This window comes from Carcharodon carcharias, chromosome 12 (assembly GCF_017639515.1).
Source record: "Carcharodon carcharias isolate sCarCar2 chromosome 12, sCarCar2.pri, whole genome shotgun sequence".
Classification (NCBI taxonomy): Eukaryota; Metazoa; Chordata; class Chondrichthyes; order Lamniformes; family Lamnidae; genus Carcharodon; species Carcharodon carcharias.
In genome coordinates, this window is record NC_054478.1 from 25,265,986 (window position 1) to 25,286,452 (window position 20,467).

General features: G+C 43.1%; 1 protein-coding gene across 1 annotated transcript in view; it reads left to right on the forward strand.

Annotated features, from left to right (window-relative positions):
• Positions 1-20,467, forward strand: part of LOC121285105 (contactin-associated protein-like 5) — an 834,028-nt gene that overhangs the window by 593,655 nt on the left and 219,906 nt on the right. Inside the window, exon 19 of the mRNA XM_041201256.1 lies at positions 7,934-8,158. Within this exon, the coding sequence (XP_041057190.1) occupies positions 7,934-8,158 (225 nt within the window). The remainder of the gene's footprint in view (positions 1-7,933; positions 8,159-20,467) is intronic.

Here is a 20,467-nt window from a genome sequence, read left to right on the forward strand (position 1 = left end):
TTCTGAGCTGTGGCTTCTCTGAAGTAGTTCCAGGTTTTCAGAACCCTATTTTAGTGCCACTTCCGATCATCGTGTTTCGAGTTCAAAGATTGCCATTCTCTCTCGGTGACAGCCTTTATTGAACTGATCTAAAATGGCAGCTTACAAAGAGCTTCCCTCATAGCAGAGGTCACTAATGCCCTTCAGGGAAGGGAATCTGCCACCCTTACCTGGTCTGGCATACATGTAACTCCAGACCCACAGCAATGCGATTGACTCTTAAATGCTCTTTGAAATGGCCTAGCAAGGCACTCAGTTCTCAAGGGCAATTAGGGATAGGCAATAAATGCTAGCCTAGCCAGCAATGCACCCATCCCATGAATGAATATGAGAGGGCGGCATTGCTGTGCCAAGCAGCTGGATGAGAATGTAGGAAAAGAAGTGTAGCTATGACGAATGATAGGGTGGGAATAGTGGAGCGAATGGCAGGGGGCATGAGGCCTTTGGTTTCTTTCCAAGTGGCTATGGAGCACATCTGGGGTCAGGGGGTGGTGAATTTCTTGGTCTGTGTTGGGGAGACGGGTGCCTGGGGCTCGGGAGATGGTCAAGCAATTTTCTCGGGCAGCTCACAAGGAAGTTTGTTCCTGTTTCCTCTCACTGCCTTCAAGTAACTTAGATCACGTGAGGGGTAAGGGTTTACAGTACTCACCCTTAAGCACTGGTTGTAAAGGACTAACAGCATTCAGGAGCAAAGGGAAGCAGCAAAACCACTTTCATCCAAGATGCCAACAATAAAGGTCTTTCCTCAACAACACCAGCCTATTCTTCAACATAGATAAAAGAAGGAACTTGCATTTGTATAGCACCTTTCATAACATAAAATTGTTGTCAAAGAAGTCTAAAACCAGTTGAGTGCTTTTGAAATGTAATCACTGTTGTAAGTTAAGAAATGGGGCAACCATTTTGTGCACAGCAACGTCTCACAAACAGCAATGAGTTAAATGACCAGAGTTTTAGTGATGTTGTTCGAGGGATAGATATTGGGCAGGTCATTGGGAACAATCTCTTGCTCTTCTTCAAAATAGCACCATGAGGAATGTAATGTCCGCTTCAGAGGGCAGCTAGGGATTCAGTTTAACGTCTCTTCTGCAAGACCGCACCTCTGACAGTGAAGTATCCCCTCAGCCATGCACTGGGGCATCAACCTATATTTTGCACTCAAATCTCTGGAATGAGTCTTAAACCATGGCTGTTTAAACTCAAGGTGACAGTGTATCACCAACACCAAAGGGATATGGTGAGATCAGAGCACCAGGGGTCAATGTAGGGACCACTACTTTTCTCAAACTAGGAGGTCATTGGAATCAGAGGATTCAGAAATGACAGGATGAGTTGGACCAAATGTACATGTGGAAAGAACAATTGTTATAAACAATATAGACTAATATAAAATAGCACATATAGGGAGATGAAATGGGTGACACATTCCATAAATGATGCTGAAATCAATAAAGGGGAGTTTGAAAAGGTCCTTAAGACCTTGAAGCGTTCATACTCAAATAAGTGTAAGCTGTGGTTCAGTTGGTAGCACTGAGGCAGAAAGTTGTGGATTCATGCCCCAGTCTTAGACTTGAGCAAAAAAATCAAGGCTGACACTCCTGTGCCATATTGAGGGAACTCTGTGCTTTTAGCGGTACTATTTTTTGGATGAAATGTTAAAATAAAGGCCCCGGTCACTCTCTCAGGTGAACGTTAAAGATCCCATGACACTACTTTGAAGAAAAATAGGTGTCCTAGCCAATATTTATCACTCAATCAATAAAGCAAATACAGATTATCTGGTCATTTTGTCACATTGCAGTTTTTGGTAGCTTACTGTGCTCAAATTGCCTACAGCCTAACAGTGACAACACTTTAAAAGTACTTCATTGGCTGTAAAATGCTTTGGGACATCCAGTTGGTCGTGAAAGGTGTGGTCTAAATACAATTTATTTTTATAGTTATCGCATTCAATGAAAGTCCTTTTGAAGTGTTGCCACTATGACAATGCATGGGCAAAATGAGGAATCGCTATTACACAGTCAGCCCTCACAAAGTCCCTGTGGTATAAGAATGAAATCCTTTCTAGCAGAAATGAAAGCCGGGCAATTGTTTAAGAATCTATTGGAAAGACGTATATTTTTCAGGCTGGATGAGCTACAAGTTCAAATGGCCCTGCTCGCCTATACCTATCATGCAATTTTCCTCAAGATGCAGGTCTGTTGTTTAAAATAGCCCAGGTTAAAAGAAAAATCTTAAATCCTGCAAACTTGAAGTAAAAACAGGAAGTAGCTGGCATGATCAGCATATCAATTGGCAGCCGAAAGCGAGAGAAAGTCTAATTTTTCAGATGGGACCTTTTATCAGGTCAGCCTTTATTCAAATAGCCAACTTTTAAATCAACTGAGGTGATAAAGCTAGAACGTTTGTGATAATTGTTGGTAAAATAAAGCAGCTTTATTCCAGGAGTCAGTAATAACTAACTGATGCGACAGAAATAATTATAATTTCATGATGTCATAAATAATACAGAGGTTTGGCTAATGAAGAATTCATGCCTCAAGGTAGCTAACAGCACAATCCTCCAGAAGGTCTCACAGTGACCTATAGGTCGAACCACATATTTCAGGGTAAGAGGAAAATATCTGAAAAATGAAACCTATATCTTAAGAATGAAATTGATTCATATTTTACAGCTCTCCGGAGTCATTTGAAATGTCTGAAATTCTTATTCGCCTTCTTCAATATCTGTTTGGCTTCTGGGGCATTTAAGGAAGATTTTCAGCTTTCCAGCCCTGGGAATTAGTTCAGGCAAAACAAAAAAGAAAAATAATTCAACAACTTGTGTTTATACAGTGCCTGTCTCAATCCCAGGAGAGCACAAAATGCGTCACAGTCAATGATGTACACTTGGAATGCAGCCACTATCTAGGGAACTAGATTCCTGCGCAGCAAGTTGCCTCGAACAATAATGAAAGAAATAAGTAGAGAATTGACCCTTCTCTAATTAATGTTAGTTGAGGGACTGCTGTTGTCCATGAGACTGGAAGAACTTTTTTTTTAATTCATTCACGGGATTTGGGTGTTACTGGCTAGGTCAGCATTTATTGCCCATCACTAATTGCCCTTGGGAAGGTGGTGATGAGCTGCTTTCCTGAATGGCTGCCATCCATGTGGTGTAGGAAGACAGGAGACACCCCTTTTTATGGCACCAGCTGCCAAGTGGTAAGTTTAAAGGTCCAGCTTCAATGTTGGTGAATGGGTGAGTGGATGAATGAGTGAGTGGGTAGAGTGGTAGGGTGGGTAGGTAACTAGGTTAATGGGTAGGGCAGGTAGAGTGGGTAGAGGGGAGGTGGGTGAAGTGACTGTTGGGTGAGTGGTAGGTGGGCAGGGTGGCATGCAGGTGAGTTGGTAGGTTGTTAGAGTGGTAGGTGGGTGAGGTGGCAGGTTTGTGAGGTGGTAGGTGGGTAAGGTGGCAGGGAGTGAGGTGGTAGGTGAGTGAGGTCATAGGCGGGTAGGAGGTAGATGAGGTGGCTGGTGGGTGAGGTGGCAGGTGGGTGAGGTTGTAAGTGGGTGAGGTAATAAGCGGGTGAGGTGGCAGGTGGTGAGGTGGCAGGTGGGTGAGGTGGTAAGTGGGTAAGGTGGCAAATGGGCAAAGTGACAAGTAGGTGAGGCGGTAGTTGGGTGAGGTGTAAGGTGGTTCAGGTGGAAGCTGGTGAGGTGGCAGGTGGGCGAAGTGGCCGGTGGGTGAGGCGGCAGGTGGGTGAGGTGGTAAGTGGGTAGGGTGGCAAATGAGTAAAGTGACAAGTAGGTGAGGTGGTAACTGGGTGAGGTGTAAGGTGGATAGGGTGGAAGCCGGATGAGGTAGCAGGTGGGTGAGATGGTAGTAGAGCCTTGGGGGCAATCGGGGGTCAGTGTGAGACCATTCTGTAGCTATCGAGGAGTTGGACTAGGTTTTAATCTGTCTAACATTCTCCGGGTTACTATCCAGCTAAGTACCGTGGAATTGTCAGAAGTCTCTGACTGTAACGTGGAGTCAGTGACATTCCTGGAGGGTCCCAGGGAACAGGGGAATTGCTGATCGGAGGTTGGAGCTTCGCGGGCAATTCCCATTAGGTCAACATTTCAGGATTTCCACAAGGCCTAGTTGCACACTTCAGTTGTAGGTCCAATCTTCGATGATCTGGAGGCTAGAAGAGTTAGGCCTACAGGCAGGATCTTCCGGTTGGCGGGCAGGGCCCTCTTGCCGACGCGTAAAATGATACGGGGTGACGTTGGGTGGCACTCCAGTCGTCATCCCGCGTCATTTCCATTTTCAGGCTGGCGGAGTCAGATGCCCGCCCGCCAACCCGTCAATGGCCTATTAAGGCCATTCAAAAGCCAATTCAGCTCATTAATAGACCTGCCCCTCCACCTTAATGTTGGCGGGCAGGCCAGGAGCCCAGACGGGCTTGTGAAAAAACATGAAACCTCATCCACTGGCGGGGTGAGGCTTCATGAGGGTATTTCTATTTTAATGAAAGGTTTAAATAAGAGTTACGGGCACGTCCCAACTCATGTGACACTGTCACATGAGGGGACATGGCAGGGAAAGTTTTTAAACTTCTTTATTAAAAGTTGAAAATCTGAGCCGATCTCCCTGAGGCAGCACTTAGCCTCAGGGAGATCTGTGCGCTCTTCCCCAGGCATGAAATTCTTAATCTTCTTTGAAGAGTAACATGGGATCATTAAAGTCCGCCTGAGCAAACAGATGGTGCCTCGGTTTAATGCCTCATCTGAAACGTGGCGCTCTCTCGGTACTCTGCTGGAGTGTCAGCCTAGGTTATGAGTTCAAGCCCTGGCACAGAGCTTGGGCCATCAGCTCTTCCTCTGTATTTTGCACTTAAAGCTGGCCATGGAGTTTTGGGAGAATCCACAATTCATAGAGCCTACTTACCCTATAACCCATCTCAAAGAAACTACTCAAAACTGCTCCCCTTACAGAATGAAGAATTCAAATAGTATAACCAACTAGGAACCACAAAATACACAGACAGAACTTCAGTGCAAATGTTAGAGCTTTTTTTCACAGCTGTTAGATGGCCCACCCGCACATTTACCTGCCAGAACTAAAGATTATAATGCAGGATGGTGGAAAAGATAAGGAGTCACTGTGGCTCTTCTTTCTATGGCTGGGTTACTTGATTTATAAACTGTTGAAAATAGATGGAAATGAATGGTCATAATGGGGGTGACCATCAGAAATGGGTGTGCGTGGATTTTGTTCAGTGACATTCAAATCTGCTGCTTGTGATTCTTCCTTGCTGTTATGATCTGATGTACATGTACCTTAAACTGCTGTCCATCACTACCCATCAAAAGACAGGGTGTGATGTATAATCCCATGACTCTACAGACAGAGTGCAGCAACAATCCTACAGGTCAGACCTGTCTTCATAGCCTCCAGTTTAATATTGTCTGTATATAGCCTTATCTTCAAATAACGAACCCACATTATTGTTTTGTCCATCCTCGGCGTATGATTGGTACATTTGCGACAAATAGAAGAGTGCAGCGCCTGCTACGCCAACTGTACTGTCAGCAGGACTTTGGGCCAGGTTTTCCCATCTCGAATTGTGGCAGGACAGTAAAATCAGTATTGCTTGCAGCCTGCATGCCGGCCTCCCTCCTTCATTCCCCACTCTGCTGACGTGCCCTGAGGACAGGGGCAATGCGAGGAGTGGGGTGGGCATGAAAGTGAAGTCACCCGCCTCATTAATTGGGTGTATTGAGGTCATTAGGCAGCTTGTTAAAAGCTCAGCTTCTGACTTGGAGATTTTCATGGGTACAGGCAGACATTCGGAGCTCCCTGAAGCTGCCCAGCTCCAGCCTGCCTGACGGGAACAAAGGCAGCAGAGCAGCACTGGAAATGTTTTATTCGATGGAAAAAAGTGCAAGTTTGGACAAGAAACTATTGAATAGCAGTGAAATTTTAATAACCAATTTTTCCCTATCCTATCTTGGGCCTATCCTATCCTATCCCAGCTCGTCCTTTGCCACTGGCCGCTTTGAAAATGGGGATCCTTTTTCATTTTTTTTATGACCAGCAAAGATGGCAACCACAGCAATGGCTGCCAATTCCGCTTCCCTGGTGTCTCGCCTCCATTCCACCTCCCTCCTCCTCGCCCCACCGGCCACTAATTTGGTGGCAGAACATCTCTAGGATCACTAAGATTCCAACCCCACGAAAACTCCACCATTTAGCAGGCTGCCGATGGAGTTGGGCGGGGGGAGGGGGTTGCGGGGATTGCAAGCCATGATTAATCCTGCCTCCTGATTCTCACCTCTAATGGGAAACTCTGGTCCTTTGTGTCCCAATCCCCTCAGTGATGATACCGTGGTGCTACCGTCCAGTACACAAGAGAACACACATTACAATAGCACCAAACACAGCGCAATAAAAAGGAAGTAACAAAAAAGCAGAAAATGCTGGAAAAATTCAGCAGGTCTAACAGCATCTGTGGAGAGAAAGACCGAGTTAACGTTTTGAGTCCGTAAGACTCTTCTTCAAAAATAAAGTAATGCTGGATCTCCGTAGCAGCAACGGAGAGAGAAGGACAAGTCAATGTCTTCTGGTGTGATCCAATCTATGAATTTAAATTTCAAACAAAATATCCACTCTGAGCAACCTAACAGTAAACTTGTGTGCAGAAGAATACTGAGTCCATAAAGGTAGCCCCCAGGGTAATAGTCAATGTACTGCAAAATAACTGAAATTACACATCCCTTCTAAAGGTGGGCAAGACAAATTCAGAGTAATGAAACAACAGAACAACATCAACTATTCTGAAACAAAAACAAAAATACCTGGAGGGTATTTATAAAATACCAGTTAACTGTGTTCCTCTCCGCAGATGCTGCCAGACTTGCTGAGTTTTTCCAGGTATTTTTGTTTGTGTTTTGGATTTCCAGCATCCGCAGTTTTTTGCTTTTATCAACTATTCTGACTCAGCATTGGAGAGAGGGCAGTCAAGATTTGTGAGAATGGTTCCGGGGTGAGGAATTTCAATTACATAGATAGTTTGGAAAAGTTGGGACCGTCTTCCTTGGAGAAGAGAAGGTTGAGAGGAGATTTGACAGAATTATTCAAAATCATGAAGGGCCTAGACAGAGTAGATAGGGAGAAACTGTTCCAATTGGTGGAAGGATCGAGAACCAGAGGGCACAGATGTAAGATAACTAGCAAAAGAAACAACGGAGACATGAGGACAAACTTTCTCCACACGGAGAGCGGTTAAAATTTGGAATGTAAGGACATTAGTGAATCAGTTAGGTTATTATGACAATCCAACAACTATCATGGACAGTTTAACTTATAATTCCAGATTTTCTTTTCTTTAAAACTAATTCAAATTCTTCAGAGTAGGATCTGAACTCATAATCCCCTGAGGTTACTAGTAACATTACCACTACACCACTAAGCCCACCACTCTTTTGTATTAACTTGGCTAGGTTCAAACCAAATATTTTGCTGTACTGCCTGCTCAATGGACAGCAGACAGCCAGGTCTGATTGTGGAAAACTGGTTCTAGTGGCTGAAATTCAGTAACCAGAGGACAGAAGCTTAAGGTAATCGGTAACAGCACCAGAGGAAGGGAGGAGAATTTTTATTTACGCAGCGAGTTGTTCTGATCTTAAAGAGGTGGAAGCAGATTCTATAATAACTTTCAAAAGAGAATTGGATAAATACTTGAAGGGGAAAAGTATGCAAAGTTGTGGGGAAGGAGCAGGGGAATGGGACTAACTGGACAGATCCTTCAAAGAGCTGGTACAGGCTCAATGGGCTGGATGGTCTTCTACTCCTGCTGGATCTACGATTGACTATTTTATAACAAACCCTTGCTGACAGTGCTTCATCTTTTTTTTTTAATTTCAGAGGTTTCTGCGATCCTGGAAGCTGGGACATCTTTGATTTATAATTTCCACGAGTCTTATGGAATTGGCAAAAATGTCAGCACCCACTTGTCCGCCATTTACTCAGACATGACGCTTTCGAGGGAGAACATTGAGTTCAGCTTCCGGACCACACACACTCCAAGTGTGCTGCTTTACGCAGACTCCTATCATCAGGAATTTATGGCAGCTGTTTTGTGCAGCAATGGTGAGTAAGGAAACATGCCGTGCAGTTAAGTGAGTTGCGTTTATCGATTACCAACAGAGAAAATATTCAAACTTCTGTTTATAATTAACTTCTTTTATTAACTTGCTGACATAACAGCTTTGAGCACACTTCAGCAAAATTAATCCTTCATTGATTCTGCAGTGCCTTGGGATATCCTGAAGATTCAAAAGTGCTGTCTCAATACATGGTCTCAATGATTATCAGATTGATCACATGCCAGCAGTAGGAGATTGGGCAAGAACGAGGATCTGATCTTCGTTTGTGCAGTGATATAAATACAGGAAATGGCAATTACTTGGTAATCTGCAAACTCCCTGCAGCACAATATGCACACAGAAATGGAAAATGACAATTAGTGAATGAGGGAAGATAGGACCTAGAGCTAACTAATAATTTTACCAGTGGGGAAGCCTTCTCATACAGAAAGAATAGGTGGCAGATTATTAGTTAAATAAAAAACATCACTCTCAGGACCATCCAGGAGAAAACAGTCCGCTTGATCGGCTCCCCATCCATCACCTTAAAAAACATTCGCTCCCTCCACCACCAGCACATCGTGGCTGCAGTGTGTATCATCTAAATGCAGTGCAGCAACTCACCAAGCCAGCTAGAAGGACAAGGGCAGAATGTGCCTGGGAACACCACCACCTTCAAATTCCCTTCCAACTAACACACCATCCTGACTTGGAAACATATTGCCGTTCTTTCACTGTCACTGGATGAAACTTCTGGAATTGCCTCCTTAATGGCACAATGGGTATACCTACGCCACAGGGACTGCAGTAATTCTGGAATGAATCTTTGGTCGGTCCATTGGAATCAGAGACAGGAGAAGTTATCATGGGGAATGAGGGAACGAAAGCCATTGAACAAATATTTTATGTCTGTCTTCACAGTAGATGACTCAAGTTTCATTCCAGAAATAGATGGTAAACTAGGGGCTAAAAAGAGTGAGGAAATTAGGGAATTTAATATCAGTAGAGATGAAGTACTGGAGAAACTTTAGGGACTAAAATGTGACAAATCCCCAGGGCCTCATAGGGTTCTAAAGGAGATAGTTGCAGAGATGTGCCGGCTGTGATTTTCCAGAATTCATTGGATTCGGGAACACACCCATCAGATTGGAAGTTGGCAGATGTTACTCCACTTTTCAAGAAAGGAGGGAGAGGTAAAACAGGGATCTACAGGTCAGTTAGCCTAGCACCAGTTGTTGAGAAAATGCTGGAACTCATTATTAAGAAAGTGACAACAATGCACTTAAAAAAAAGCATAGTATGATTAGAACAAGTCAACATGGTTTTACTAAAGGCAAATCCTGTTTAACAAATTTACTAGAGTTTTTTGATTATATAACTAGTAGGGTAGATAAAGGAGAGCCAGTAGATATAGTATACCTGAATTTCCAAAAGACTTCCAGTAAGGTACCATGCAAAAGGTTAATAGGCAAGATGGAGTTGGGGGTAATACATTAGCATGGATAGAGGATTGGTTAACATAGAAGACAGAGAGTGGACATAAACAGGGCTTTTTCAAATTGACAGACAGTGAATAGTGAATAGTGCATTGCTGCAAGGATCAGTGCTGGAGCCTCAGCTATTTACAGTCAATATTCATGTCTTAAATTAAGGGACAGAGAATACTGTATCCACATTTGCTGATGACACCAAACTAGGTGGAAAGGTAAGCTGTGGGGAGGACACAGAGAGGCAGTAGATATAGGTTAAGTGAGTAGGCAACAAGAAAGAAGATGGATTATATTTTGGGGAAGTAAGAAGTTATTCGCTTGGTGGAAAAAATAGAAGAGCTGAATGTTTTTTTAAATGGTGAGAAACTTATAAGTCTGGATGTTCAAAGGGACTCAGGTGGCTTGTACAAGGATTGCAAAAAATTAACATACAGGTGCAGCAACAATTAGGAAGACAAATGGCACGTTGGCTTTTATTGCAAGGGAATTGGAGTACAGGAATAAGTAAGTAATGCTAAAGTTGTTCAAAGTTTTGATGAGGCCACATCTGGAGCAGTGTGTGCAGTTTTAGTCTCCACATTTAACAAAAAATATTGAAGGCAGTACAGCAAAGGTTCAGTAAATTGGTCCTTGGAGTGAAGGAGTTTTTCTATGATGACAGGGTGAGCAAATAGGCTCTTTTTTCTCTGGAATTTGGATGAATGAGTGGCGTTCATATTGAAAATTATATGTTTCTGAAGGGGCTTGATAGAGTAGACAGAGAGATTGTTTCCGCTGGTCAGGAATCTAAAACACAGGGGCAAAGACTCAGGATAAGGGACAATCATTTAGGACTGAGGTGAGGGAAAATTTCTTCACTCAAAAGGTTGTAAATCTTTGTAATTATCTGCTCGAGAGGGCTGTGGATGCTCCATTGTTGAATACATTTAAGGTTGGAATAGACAGATTTTTGGTTTCTCAGGGAATCAAGGCACATGTGAAACAGGCAGGGAAGTGGTGCTGAATCCCAAGATCAGCCATGATTGTATTGAATGGTGAAGCAGACATGAAAAATCATATGGCCTACTCCCGCCCCCATTTTTTGTGTTCTGGTGGTTCAAGAAGACAGTTCGTCACCAACTTCTCAAGTGCAGTTAGGGATAGGCAATATATTCTGGCCTTGTCAATGATGCCTACTACCCATGACTGAATTTTTAAAAAGAAATTAAAGAAAGAAGAGGCTGAATTCAGGATCTGAAAGATGGCAAGATTCAGAAAGGAGAAACAAAATTAAAAACCTTCCTGTCAATAAGGTTGAGAAAGTTAATAAAAGCCAGCTGTATATGACAAAAGGAAACAGAAAGATTGTAAAACCAATGGAGCAGAGCCATTAATACCTGAAGGCAAAGCTACAAGATCCTACAGGTAACACTGCCCATAAAAGACAATGATGGATGGGCTTTGGCTTCAGAGGGAAATTAAATCAAACAGTGGTCCGAACACTGGAAAGAAAATTAAAGGCCTGACACGTAGGTGAAGCTGCAGATTACAAGAGACCAATAAAAGTACAGACAAGGCAATTTGAACTTGAAGAAGTAAAAGGAGGCTATAAAGAAGACGGGAACTGAATAGGAACAGTAGTTGGGGTGGGGAGAAGGGCTGGAAGAAGTGAAGGCAGAGCCAACTAGAATATAGAGGAAAAAAAATAGGAGGAGTTAACCTAGGTAGGAAATAAATAAATGGGTAGAAACGACCATCCAAAGCATGACAGAAAAATATAAATGAAAGGGGGTCTTGTGGCACAGTGGATAGAATCCCTGCCTCTGAGTCAGAAGCTTTGAGTTCAAGTCCCACCCCAGCATTTGACAGCTAAGGCAACTGTATTCATAACATGGCAAAACAGGTTAAATGTCAACCTGCAAATCCTTCCAATATGTGCCATACCAGGTGGTAAGATCAGGAGAGGTGTCTGATCAGCCATGTGATGGATTAAAAAGTTGGAGACTCTGTCATCACTATGCATTGCTCCAGACTACACAGTGCATGTTGCCACAGCAACTCAGTCACTCTGAGTGATCTGTACCATACCACACCACCATAAATGAAAGAGCTTGCACTTATATAGAGCTTTTCATTACCTCAGGATGGCCAAATGCTCTTCACGGCCAATTGAATACTTTTGAAATGTAGTCACTGTTGCAAGATATGGAAATACAGCAATCTTCTAGCAGACATTGTCCCACAAATAATCATGAAATAAATGACCAATAATCTGTCTTTTTTTCAGTAATTTTGAGGGCTAAATGTTGGAGTGGGCCACAGGGAACACTTCCCTGCTCACCTTCAAAGATCTTTTGCACCCACGCAGGGAGGTCCTCAGTTTAACATCTCAGATAAAAAGTGGCGTCTTCACTCAAACAATCCCTTAGCAAAAAGGTGTCAAAGGAGTTTGTGTGTTCAAGTCTCTGCAAGGGGGCTTGGACCCTTGATTTTCTCACTCAGAGGTGAGAGGGCTGCTACTGAGCCTACCTGATAGGGAGAGATGGATGCCCCATGGAAATACATTGAACAATAGGAGAGAATGAATCTTAGAGGGAAATAAATAACACAGGTAGGCGGATATGGTGATGCAGTGTTCCATACAATGGAATCCTATTATATCCAAATCCCTGGATGGACAAGGATCTGAACCAGACAAAAGGGATAAAGGAAAGAAAAACACAAAAACTGGAAATCTGAAGTAAGAACAGAAACATAAGCAGTAGGCTAGCTATGGGGAGGTGGTGGCATGGTTGTATTGTATTCCAGAGACCCAGGGTAATGCTCATAGGGACCCGGGTTCAAATCCCACCACGGCAGATGGTGAAATTTGAATTCAATAAAAATCTGGAATGAAAGGTCTGATGATGACAATGAAACCATTGCTGATAGTTGTAAAAACCCATCTAGTTCACTAATGCCCTTTAGGGAAGGTCTTACCTGGTCTGGCCTACATGTGACACCAGATCCACAGTAATGTGGTTGACTCTTAACTGCCCTCTGAATGAGAGTAATTAGCGATGGGCGATAAATGCTGGCCTAGCCAGCAACACCCACATCCCATGAACAAATGAAAAACAACACCTTAAAGAGAAGGACAAGATAGCACTTCTGTTGAGGTTCCTTATTAGAAAGGTCCTTTTTCTGGGTTTTGCATCAATCTTCCACTGAACGGCGAATTCTCTCCCTTAGTGTGATCAGGAGACATTCAGTAATCCCACAATCCAGCATGGACTATTGTACAAAGGCGATTCAGCCTGGAGAAGAGTCATGCTGGACTCAAAATGTTAACTCTGTTTCTCTCTCCACAGATGCCGCCAGACCTGCTGAGTTTTTCCAGCATTTTCTGTTTTTATTTCAGACGTTCAGTGTGTTGATTTGAGTGCTGCTGGAAAAACCAGTTCAAAATTGTCAAGTCCCAGTAAATATCAGTAATACTGGCACCAGTAATACTGGAGTGCCACTTTAAGGTGTTCAATATCAGTTTGGACAAGTTTTACTGGTACTCTTAATTTCTAAGTTTTACTGTTTTTTTCCTTAGGACCACTGATGTTACCCTATTGTATAAGAAGGGAACTTGCAGCTGAGATGCAGAAGCAGGGATAGGGAAACTGAGCTTCTGAGATCTCATATAAAAGCAAAATACTGCGGCTGCTGGAAATCTGAAACAAAAATAAAAATAGCTGGAAAAACTCAGCAGGTCTGACAGCATCTGCGGAGAGGAACACAGTTAACGTTTCAAGTCCATATGACTCTTCATCAGAACTATGGAAAATAGAAATGAGATGAACTATAAGCTGGTTGAGGGGGGTGGGACAGGTAGAGCTGGATAGAGGGCCAGTGATAGGTGGAGGCAAAGAAGAGATTGCCAAAGATGTCATAGACAAAAGAACAAAAGGGTATTGACGGTGGTGATATTAGCTATAGAATGTGCTAATGGTGACATTAAGGGTGGAAAGCAGGATGAGCAAGTGACAAGTAGCCCTAGTGGGGGTAGGGTAGGGGGAAGGGATTGAATTTCCTTTGAAATGAAGCCAAGCTGCTTGTCTTACCATCGCTGATCACCATCTATTATTTTTAGAATGATATACCTAAGGCTCATTTACTGTACAAGACAAAAGTCACCATTAGCTCATAAAGGATTGGGTAAGCACATTGTGGGTTCATTTATTCAAGACTAGGCACATGAGAACAGTTACGCTTAGGTACAAAGCTTGAAGGCATCAGAGCTATGCGTGTGTGTGCTGCCCAAAGCAAAACTGAAACTTTTGCTGGATCACATGACATATTTCCTTTCTAGTGATGTCATGATAATCCTTAAAGGCATATTACAACGCAGTTCCCTGCCTACAAGCCTGCCTTTCACTGTCTTACCCAGGTACTTACCTTTGGTGCACAAGCTCAATTTGGTCATTAGCGAATATCATACACCCTCCCTGATGGCCCTGTGGGTGTACCTGCACCACACAGACTGTGTAAGCTCAAGAAGGCAGATCACTAACACCTCCTCAAGGGCAATTAGGGATGGACAGCAAATACTGACCTTTCCAGTGATGCCCACATTCCATGAACAAATACAAAAATATAGTATTTTCAGTATGGATCACCAGCTACTGGTAAGTGATGGAGTCCTCTGGCAGTGTTTCGCTTATACTTCCTCGCCATTGGGCAGGAACCCAAGTCCCAGTCTGCTTCATTACTATGCTAGACAGCGCTTATATGCACAAATCCATTGGGGGTATTGTTTTCTTTTTCTCTTTGCATGTTGATTCAATCCTTGGAAGTGAAAGTCTCAGAGAAAATAATGTTTACAGTGTAAGGAACATTTGGTGAGGTGCCAATTAATTCCTCATGCATTTTGTAGTGTTAGCTTAGCAGAAACTGTAGGGCATACCTGCTGAGTGGTTTCTGACATCAAATATATGTTGGTTATCTCACATTTGTTGAATGACTGTAAATATTCCAAGGATGCTAAGTTGACTACCCAAATATTTATAGATTGAAATCGTACCCATCCATAATTAATGTGTAGATCTTTGCTGAAATGTGCCGTTTATCATAGGTTATTAGTGTCTGTTCTAGCAGAGGCTGGTATTCTACAAGGAATGGCCTATTGATAAAAAATGCCAAGTGTATTCTGTGTCTAGTATCTGTACAATTAATTAAAGCAGACTGGCATCATTTTCCAGCTGAACAGCTCGGGCACAGTGTAGTTTTTATTCATGATTAGAATGAGATCAGTGGCTCAGTAATGAAAATTTTTAATTTCTGGAGGAGCTCATGGGCAAGGCACGGGTTCAGCGGTAGGATGGAAGGGAATGGGCAGAAGTCAAGGGAGAAGCAGAAAATTGACAAACAATTTTGTTTTTAAAATTTATGAACCAATAGTGTTTCAAATCACTTGAGAGAACGACATTTATAGGAATTGGGTTGGAAAAGTTGCATCAGAGATTGTTTGAGCTAATGTTGGCTACTTTGATAACAATCAGCTGTTAACTGTACTAGTTTGTGGATGATCGCCAAAGACCAGGAGAATCTTAAATTGAAGCCCTAATCTGTGAGCTGAACAGAGGAAAATAAAGACTCGTATTTATATAGCGCCTTTCATCACCTCAGGACATCCCAAAGTGCTTTCAGCCAATGTAGTACTTATGAAGTGTAATTACTGTGATATTTAGCCAATGAAGCAGCATTGGTACACAGTTGGGATCCAAATTTTGTTTCTGTGCTCCAAACCACAATTTCTTTCATTCATTAAAATAAATAGAGAGAAAATTAAGGGCTGACAATGCATGGTTGCACGATAGAATCAGAGAATCGTAGAATGGTTACAACACAGAAGAAGGCTATTTGGCCCATCATGTCCATGCCATCTCCCAATAAGAGCTACTCAGATAGTCTCATTCCTCTGCATTTTTGCCCTGCAATTTCTTTCTTTTCAGGTGCTTATTTAGTTACCCTTTGAAAGCTATGATTGAATCTGCCTCCACCACACTCTCACTGCATTCCAGATCCTAACCACTCACTACAAAAAGAAACTCCCCCTCCATGTCGCCTCTGGCTCTTTTGCCAGTCACCTGAAATCGGTGCCCTCTGGTTCTCAACCCTTCCACCATTGGGACCAGTTTCTTCTATATCTACTCTGTCCAGAATCCTCATGATTTTGAACACCTCTATCAAATCTCCTCTAAAGCTTCTCCGTGCAAAACAGCCCCAGCTTCGCCAACCTGTCCACGTAACTGAAATCCCTCAACTCCAGAACTATTCTTGTAAATTTTTTTTCTGAACCTTCACTCCGCATCCTTCCTAGAAACGTGTATGACATGCCTCCAAGGAGAAGTGGGATTATTTTCCACTGTGCTTACTAATTTATGGAGGAGATCAATTTGCTAGAGCTCTCAATCTATTACTAGATTAGTAATATCTTTTTAATGATAACTATTGAGTGATCTTGGGTGAAAAGAGTTTGAGTAAGGACAGAACGGGACTTGGCTGTGGCACTCCCCCTACTTGGATAACCTGTTGAAAGGCACAATTATCACTCTATCCCTGGCCTGTCCTAAGCGAGCTGATCATAACCAAAGCGATAGTTGGGATATTACATTTGACCTTCATTCCTTGGGTTCAGGGAGGAGGAAAAATCATAGGGCAATGGACCAACATTCCTGCTGGAAGTACAACACCTGTGGATATATGTTATGCTGGAGTTGGGCGTGGCTGTGTTCTATTCTGCAGTGGCGTAAACCAGCAACAGAATGGTCACTAGGATGAGATACCTGTTGGCATTCACTCGCCTGTACAGAATCCCGCAGTGCAGAAGAGGCTCTTCGGCCCATCAAGTCTGCACCGACATGTTAGAAACACCTGACCTACCTACCTAATTCCGTTTACCAACACTTGGGCCATAGCCTATGACATGACAAGTGCTCATCCAAGTACTTTTTAAATGATGTGAGGCAACCCGCCACCACCACCCTCCCAGGAAGTGCATTCCAGACTGTCACCACCCTCTGGGTAATAAAACTTTTCCTCACATCCCCCCCTAAATCTCCTGCCCCTCACCTTGAACTTATATCCCTCCATGACTGACCCTTCAACTAAGGGGAACAGCTGATCCCTATCCACCCTGTCCATGCCCTTCATGATCTTGTACACCTCGATCAGGTCGCCCCTCTGTCTTCTCTGCTCCAATGAAAACAACCCATGTCTATCCAACCTCTCTTCATAACTTAAATGTTTCATCCCAGGCAACATCCTGGTGAATCTCCTCTGCACCCCCTCCAGTGCAATCACATCCTTCCTATAATGTGGCAACCAGAACTGCACACAGTACTCCAGCTGTTGTTCTGGGAAGAGTCAACACTTTCAATTGGGGAAAGGCAAAAAGGGAAGAAAATTAATTTAAAAGAAAATAAAACTAGAGAAAGATAATTATAGATAAAACAGCTCGAAGGAGCGGAGATATATATTTGTCACAATTAGAAGTGAGATCACAGTCATCGATTTAATTAATTAACTTTATGCCTTTTGGGGAAAATCTGTCTTTGCCTTGAACAGAAGCAATATATTGAGTTAAAGATTGCAATTTAATCTGGTTGAGCTACAGCAGTGTTAGCACACTATAAACAAACCATAATGAAATTAATTTACCTACAAACAAAGGAAATATAAACCTGTTCTTACAAGTACAGGAAAAGCACTTTACCTATTTCATCTGTCTCATCTGTATGTCCAGATACAGCTGTTTAATTTTCCCTAGGTGAACGTGGAGTTGAATTATTTACAGTATGGTTAACATGAAAACAGCCAAGGACATCACAGTAATTGAAGCTGTTCCTGAACAATGTGTTTTTGATCACATTAGATCAGATCTAAGCTCTGCAGTCCTGCTACATCCAGTCGTGAATGGTGGTGGACAATTAATCCCAAATAATGGGTAGCAATAAACCACACACGCACATCCTTACACGGACACACACACAATAATAACAGAATTGCTCAAAATTATGAAGAGGTTTGAAAATGTCAGTAAAAGTTATCTTCTGTTAGCCTGTGATTGAGGAATGTAGAGGCATAAATTGAGGATCAACACTAGGAGATTGTTAATGCTAAATGAAATAGAATTTGGAATGCATTACAAGAAATAGCTTTGAAGCCAAGACAATCACAAGGCTTAAATGGAGCTTGGATAAAGATTTCAAGATGAATGACATTAAAGGGGATGGGGAATAAAGCAGAGAAATGAGATTATGGTGCATATCCGTGATGATGGAGCTAATGCTGACACAGGCACAATGAACTATATTCTGGAGTTTACCTTTGTTATTTCTGGGGTGGTTAGGATTTTTCTCCAGATCTTTGTTCAAAAAATTAATTGGGTAGATTTGAATGCCAACCCATAGGAGGACTAAATGACCCCATCTTGTTTCATGATTATTTTGTTGCTACTCATGGGAGAAGGCAGGGGAGTAGTAGTGATGTCACTGCACCAAGAATCCAGAAGCCCAGGCTAATGTTCTGGGAACAAAAACAAAATTACCTGGAAAAACTCAGCAGGTCTGGCAGCATCGGAGGAGAAGAAAAGAGTTGACGTTTCGAGTCCTCATGACCCTTCGACAGAACTTGAGTGAGTCCAAGAAAGGCGTGAAATATAAGCTGGTTTAAGGTGTGTGTGTGTGTGTGTGGGGGGGGGGTGGGGGGGGGGGTGGTGGCGGGGGTGGGGGGTGGGGGGAGTGTGAAGACAGAGAGAGAAGTGGAGGGGGTTGGTGTGGTTGTAGGGACAAACAAGCAGTGATAGAAGCAGATCATCAAAAGATGTCAACGACAATAGTACAATAGAACACATAGGTGTTAAAATTAAAGTTGGTGATATTATCTAAACGAATGTGCTAATTAAGAATGGATGGTAGGGCACTCAAGGTATAGCTCTAGTGGGGGTGGGGGGAGCATAAAAGATTTAAAAATATTTAAAAATAATGGAAATAGGTGGGAAAAGAAAAATCTACATAATTTATTGGAAAAAACACCTATGTGTTCTTTTGTTCTGTTGTTTATGACATCTTTTGATGATCTGCTTCTATCACTGCTTGTTTGTCCCTACAACCACACCAACACCCTCCACTTCTCTCTCTCTCTCTAACACCACCCCCCCCCCCACCACTGCCACCCCCCCCCCACACACACACACTTAAACCAGCTTATATTTCACCCCTTTCTTGGACTCACTCAAGTTCTGTCGAAGGGTCATGAGGACTCGAAACGTCAACTCTTTTCTTCTCCGCCGATGCTGCCAGACCTGCTGAATTTTTCCAGGTAATTCTGTTTTTGTTTTGGATTTCCAGCATCCGCAGTTTTTTTGTTTTTATCTCTAATGTTCTGGGAACACAGGTTCGAATCCAGCCCATTAATAAATCTGGAATTATAAAATCTAGTCTATGAAGCTATCATCAATTGTCCTAAAAATAAAAATGCCCTACAGGTAAGTATGTCATCCTGGTCTGGCCTACATGTGACTCCAGACCCACAGTAATGTGGTTGACTCTTAACTACCATCTGAAATGGGCCCAGCAAGTCATTTAGTTGTTATAAACCACAACAGAAAATTCAATAAGCAATGAAACCGGACGGACCACCCAGCATCAATGTAAGAAATGACAATGGTGCAACCAACCCGGTCGACCCTGTGAGCTTGTGCCAGAATTGGACGAGCTGTCCAACAGACTAGTCAACCAACAGCCTGACGTGATCATACTCACCGAATTATACCTTGCAGACAATGTCTGAGACACCGCTATCATCTTCCCTGGGTATGGTCTGTCCCAGGACAGACCCGGCAGGGGTGGCGGCACAGGTGTATACAATCGGGAAGGAGTTGCCCTGGCAGCCCTCAACATTGATTCTGGACCTGATGAAGTCTCATGGCATCAGGTCAAACATAGACATTGAAACCTCCTGCTGATTAACACCGACTGTGCACCCCATCCCACCTCAGCATCCTCAGCTGATGAATCAATATTCGGTCATGTTGAAGACCATTTGGAAGAAGCACTGAGGGTGGCCAGAGCACAGAACGTACTCTGGGTGGGGGAGTGGCTCAGTAGCGCTACTGCTGTCCGAGCTGGCCGAATCTTGATAGCCTGGACCTATGGCAGGTGGTGAGGGGACCAACAAGAGGGAGAAACCTACTTGACCTCGTCCTCACTAATCTACCTGCTGCAGATGCATCAGTCCATGATAATATCGATAGGAATGATCATCTTATGGAGACAAAGTCCCATTTTCACATTGAGGGTGTCCTCCATCATTTTGTGTGGCATTATCACTGTGCTAAATGGGATAGGTTTGGAACAGAGCAAGCAATTCAAGACGGGGCATTCATGAGGCGCTGTGGGCCATTAGCAGCAGCAGAATTGTATTCAACCACAATATGTAACCACATGGCCTGGCATATCCCCCACTCTACCATTACCATCAAGCCAAGGGATCAACCCTGGTGCAATGATGAGTGCAGGAGGGCATTCCAGGAGCAGCACCAGGCATACCTAAAAATGAGGTGTCAACCTGGTGAAGCTACAACACAGGATTATTTGCATGCTAAACAGCGTAAGAAGCTGTAATAGACTGAACTAATCAACCCCAACACCAACAGATCAGATCTAAGCTCTGCAGTCCTGCCACATCCAGTCGTGAATGGTGGTGGACAATTAAAGAACTCACTGTAGGAGGAAGCTCCACAAATACTACCATCCTAAAAGATGGGGGAGCCCAGCACAGCAGTGCAAAAGATAAGGCTGAAGCATTTGCAA